Source organism: Sinocyclocheilus anshuiensis, unplaced genomic scaffold (genome assembly GCF_001515605.1).
Source record: "Sinocyclocheilus anshuiensis isolate Anshui unplaced genomic scaffold, SAMN03320099.WGS_v1.1 scaffold623, whole genome shotgun sequence".
In the NCBI taxonomy this organism is placed as follows: Eukaryota; Metazoa; Chordata; class Actinopteri; order Cypriniformes; family Cyprinidae; genus Sinocyclocheilus; species Sinocyclocheilus anshuiensis.
Window position 1 is genome coordinate 367,235 of NW_015548226.1, and position 5,565 is coordinate 372,799.

The following is a 5,565-nucleotide window of genomic DNA, read 5'->3' on the forward strand; positions in this document are numbered from 1 at the left end:
GATCGCTTGGCGGAGAGTGAAACTCTGATGCGCTCAGTCAGAGAGTGTTCGGCGAGTGAAAATATATCTGAGCTAAACTTATACTTAGCCTCCAACTCACACTGGCGAGTGAAATCTGAGAATTTATTAGCCATTGGCTAATATTAGACATTTAGTCGCCCAGAGTGAAGATTTAGTCGCACGTGCGAGTGATTTACTCGCAATGTAGAGGGCTGTAATAGCCTAATTATAATAGGCCGCCTAATAATAATAATAATAATAATAATAATAATAATAATAATAATACTACAAAAAAAAAAAAACAGGAAGAGATCTGGTAACGTTAGCCTATAACCCGCTGCGCTAGTCACAGCCAATAAATACAGCATCATCTTTTCTATATTTTGGCCAAATGTAGGCTACTAAACAAAAAGAAAAAAAAACTATCAACACTTTAAAGACATTAAAGTATTTTTAAGATATTTAAAAATGTTTGCTGCATTGTTAAAAAAAATGCTACTTGTATAAGATTGCGTTTTGAGAGTGAAAAAAAAAAAAACATAAGTAGCGTATAGGCTCACGTAGCATTTTATTAGCCCTAGCCTATTACATTCAGAAATAATGTAGGCAAAAATGTTAAGGCTATGCATTTAGGCTATAAAAACGTCAATCCAAAAACAAATTCATTTAAGGTGAAACTGATGCCTACTTCTCTCATTCGGCACAAATCCAAATGTTTCCATATTCGCGACGTATCTGGATACTAAAATATTATTTATTATAGGCTAGGCTTTGTACATTCATCGCCGTAAAACATCATCCTTTACATCGGCTATATTAGCACAGTGAGGCGGTGGTCACGTTGAACGCAACAGATTTTGTACAACGGAGCAGTCAGTGGTGTAGTGGAGGGTATACGGCGTAAACCCACTTCTTTATCAGTCGGCTTTGTGTATATACCCACTTCTTAATCCCCTCTGATGTGCATCATTCATTAGTGTCCTGCATTAGCCAAAATCATGACAGTCCACCATGACTAGCTAATCAAAATCGCATGTAAATAAATGCCAATATTCCCTAAACACACCCAGAAGACAACGATGCGGTCAGGATTCCCTTTAAATTTGATTGATTGCGCCCGCCTCTCATCTCGACAAATCACGTGAATGCAAGTGGAGTCGGTCTGGGGCGTGAGTGCATGTCAGGGGAGGCGCGAAGAGTGATAAAATAATATTAAATTGACTACTAATTTGAATCGGTACATTATAATGAAAACAATACCTTAAAAAGGGAAAGCAGCATGTTTTTGAGATCAGATTTTTTAAACCGGTAAACTCCTGTAAACGTTTCAGTCCAAGGATCCAGTAAACGAATGCCTTCAAACAGTAGCCTAAGTCTACAGAGAAAACCCGACCGGTTTCATTAGAGATTTCTTAGAGTCACGTCCAGAATTATTCTTTTCAGCGTGTATTTGGCTTAAAAGTACGAGTATCCAGTAAATGAATGCCTTCAAACAGTAGCCTAAGTTCAAAACAGCTACAGAGAAAACCCGACCGGTTTCATTAGAGATTTCTTAGAGTCACGTCCAGAATTATTCTTTTCAGCGTGTATTTGGCTTAAAAGTACGAGTGTTTTATAATGGACGCTGCTGAAGCCTGAAGATGTTTTTTAGATTCTGAATGGATCCGTATAGTAGCCTGTACAGTCAGGTCAAGGCAGTAGGTTTAGTGATCTTTTGGCGTCTCCTTGTGGTCCTGTTTGATATCGCAGCTTCACTAGTGCTAAATTGTATTAAAAATGCTCTAAACAATTTTATTATATATATATATTTTTATTTATTTTTATTTTTTTTTTTGCTCTATATAGTATAGCCTATACATAAATTGTAAAAGGTATGGGGGAGTAGGCAGAAGGTTACTATTTGCCCGTCACTGTATGCCATGGAAGAAACAGTCAGTCAAACATAGGAGTAGGCCGCACAATTTAAAAAAAAATTGTTTGGTATCAAATAGAGATCATGATCCTCCTACAGATAACTAAACAAAATAGCTTGTCTACTAGAGGCTCTGACAAAATGTTAATTGTTGCAGTCTATGTAATTTTTACATTTTAATTATTTATTGCAAAATCTGCACCTCTTTTGTGGCTAATATTATTTTCATAATGATCCTTACTCCGTGAAGTCAAGTAGCAGAAGTTACAGTAAGTGAAAATGGTCTTTTTTTATTTGGGCTAGTTAAATTAATTTTCGGGCTACCAGGGATTTTGAAATTTTGCGAGCCCTGTCATGATTCTCCTACAGATAATGAAACAAAATAGCTTGTCTACTAGAGGTTCTGACAAAATGTTAATTGTTGCAGTCTATGTAATTTGTTACATTTTAATTATTTATTGCAAAATCTGCACCTCTTTTGTGGCTAATATTAATTTCATAATGATCCTTAACTGTTATTTTAAATGGTACTCATTTCATAATATTACTGTTTTTGGAGGCATATTTTACATAAGTCTTCTTTTTTCAAAAACATTAAAATAATCTTACTGACCTGTACCTTGTGGCTACAGTAGTACTGCAGTATGTTTCATCAAACTTCAAAATATTTCTGCCTAAGGTCTTTTTTGACATGTTCGAATTCAATAGCCTCAGGCCAACAACCTTTTTAAAGGGGTCCTATTATGCTTTTTCACTTTTTTAATTTTAAGAGCTGCTGCAGAGTTGACAATAACGAAGAAGAGCTGCTGTGCTGTAGCGTCAAATTTTCAGCATGTCTAGAACAATTCTTACAAGTATAACACGACGTAGCTGGGCGCCGCCGACAGACGCCGAACGGCGCTGCCGGTGTGCCTACACTCATAGAAAATAATATATTAGAATTTTAAAGACGTGGCGCGACGCTGCACTTCTCGTCCGGTGTGCGGCCGCCTGAAATGCTGTTTTTTTCACCTCCGTGCCCAAACGTCTTTGTTTGGGCTTCCGAAAGTGGATGATATCAGGAAACAGTGGTTGCAATTTATTTTTTAACTCTGCTCCTGAGCATTATAACCACAATTTGCTATTGTGTGCTGCGCATTTTACTGAGGACAGCTTCCACAACATGAGGGAGTACAGTGCCGGATTCGCCAAAAAGCTTTTGTTGAAAGACGGAGCAAGGGGCGTGGCAGTACTGAAACACCGTCTAAGCTGTTCGCCAATCACAACGCACTGGGACAGCTAACCAATCACAACACATTTTGTTTTTCGGAAGGTGGACCTTCATCAAAGCCGGAACTAATCGAGCCGTTTGTGCCAGGCTGGGGAGAAAGGTATTTTAATAATGTAAATTATGTGAAAAATAATGCGTTTTTCGAACCACCAAGCATGAGAGCATGTTCTAGTACACCCCCAAAACAAAATCAAGACTTTGTAAAAGAGCATAATAGGACCCCTTTAAGCAATACATGACTTAAATGAGAAAATGTAAGCAATAGTTGACCCAAAAATGATAACGTGTCATTATTTTATGCTAATATCATTTACAGATAATTTCAAGCCCATATGATGTTCTTTGTTCCTTGAAACACAAAAAGAGAAACTTTGACTCTTGTCCACACCCTAAAATCTCAAGAGCGGCAGTAGTTACCTGTGGCCTTTAGTCGGGGTTTAGGAGATTTCTTGTCCTTCTTCTCCACTCTCCTTCCTCCTCTCGGCACTACTTTTTTGCCTTTCTTTTTGGAGTGCCCATAGTCGCTGTCATCATCATCATCAACCATGAAGTCTTCATCACTGCCTGACTCTTCTGCAACAGAGAAAATTGTAATATACGGGTGTTCAAGTCAAAAGAGACTGTTCATTTGTTTTATTTTTTGCCAGGCCAAAACCATTAGCAACTATAAGCAATGTTAATAATAATAATGCTTAATCAAAGTGACAAACATATTTAACAACACAGTTAAAAACTAGCACACTTACGGTCCAGGTATGCCTGCTTTTCCTCATCCTTTTCCTCATCCTCACTGCCTCCGTCTCCCAGAAGGATTTCTCTCTGTTTGGACACGGCCTTTGACGCAGCCTGCCTCACCTGCCTCGGTTTCCTGCTCACCTCTTTTTCATCATCATCACTGTCATCTGCAGAGGAATCACAAGTGTCATGCACAACAGATGCACCCATATTTTCATTCATGCTTCATTTCATTTGCATCTATTTTCAGGCATGCACTCCTAAACTGTGATCGTTTTATATATTGATCACATGATCTTATTCTGTCTTAATGGGCAGTTCTTGCCCAAAATAGGACTAGACTTTATGCTGATAGTTTAATGTCTGGTGCTTCATGTTTAATGCATTTTTTGTCGATCCACGACTCACCTCCACCTCGTTTCCTCTTCAGTGACTTTTTGCCTGGCTTCTCTGCCTTTCCTTTCTTTCCCTTTTTGGCCTTTTTGTCATCATAGTCACTTCCTCCATCTTCGTCTTCCTTTTTCTCTCCAAAGTCGTTGTCTTCATCACTACCGAAATCATCTGTAAAACACAAAATTAGAGAGTAATCGTCTTTTTATAAATCAATAATTAATCTACGGTAGATGAAACTAACGCAATTCACCTGCTGAATCATTTTTGGATTTGGAGAGTTTGTCATCTGAATCCTCGCTGTAAGACAACAGAAAAGGAACGTTAGTACTTTGATCTTAGAAGGAAAATGTCCTAGTGTGTGGTATTTATTTCCTAGTTATAATTAACTGCCGCATATGTGGGTCATAAGGAGAAAATGGATCTCAAAAAGGTTTACGTTCCCCAGAGATCCGAACACATGCGAAACCAGTCGTGAAATTCACTCGTTCGCACCATTTGGTACATATTAAATCATTTAAAATGCATTATTCTGATACTATTTGTTGAAGTACTAAAACTAGACAGATTCTTGCCTGTCTTCCTGCGAATTCTTAGACTTCTTGTGCTTGATTTCACGAGGTGGAGCACGTATCTTCTTAGTTGTTTCCTTTTCTCTCCCATAGTCCTCATCTGGAGGCAAAAACGAAGACAGATTGAACCAAGTACACAATAGCACAAACTGATTACCTAAAACAGTTTTGAATTGCTTATATAGAAGAATGTTTATATGCCAATATTGAGTAAACATGCAAAGAGTACTGCTGACATACATTAATACTTTTCTGAAAGCTTAAACAATGGATTTGAGAGATGGTTTATTACCTGCATCGTCAGATTCGTTGAACTGGGAGTAATTCACCACCTTTCTGTTCCTGTAAGAGAGACAACATACTGTAACGAGAGTTTCCAAGCACACATTTGTGATGCAGCGGTGCATGTGGCGTTAATTCACGTTTTAAGGGCTTACAGACCATCGGAAGGTGGTCAGCATTTCTTCAGGAAACTAAAGCTCATTTAACATGCCTCGCTTCATTATGTTTACTTGAATTAATGATCGTTAAACAGTTCCTTAATTAGCATTTCAATAAGGGTTTCATTAATACTGCAGTCTTGTCCCATTTAACCACTCAGGCCACTCAACACGACATGCTTGAAGAGCCACAAGTTACTTCTAAGTAATTAGATGGATCACAAGACTTTTTGGATTATAATTTAC

At 38.0% G+C, this 5,565-nt stretch overlaps 1 protein-coding gene across 1 annotated transcript in view; it reads right to left on the minus strand.

Annotated features, from left to right (window-relative positions):
* LOC107654381 (nuclear ubiquitous casein and cyclin-dependent kinase substrate 1-like) overlaps positions 1 to 5,565 on the minus strand; it is an 11,052-nt gene that overhangs the window by 3,778 nt on the left and 1,709 nt on the right. The window contains exons 2-7 of the mRNA XM_016441423.1: positions 5,172 to 5,221; positions 4,883 to 4,979; positions 4,561 to 4,607; positions 4,326 to 4,478; positions 3,929 to 4,084; positions 3,600 to 3,755 (exon numbers count right to left, since the gene is read on the minus strand). Coding sequence (XP_016296909.1) covers positions 3,600 to 3,755; positions 3,929 to 4,084; positions 4,326 to 4,478; positions 4,561 to 4,607; positions 4,883 to 4,979; positions 5,172 to 5,221 — 659 coding nt within the window. The remainder of the gene's footprint in view (positions 1 to 3,599; positions 3,756 to 3,928; positions 4,085 to 4,325; positions 4,479 to 4,560; positions 4,608 to 4,882; positions 4,980 to 5,171; positions 5,222 to 5,565) is intronic.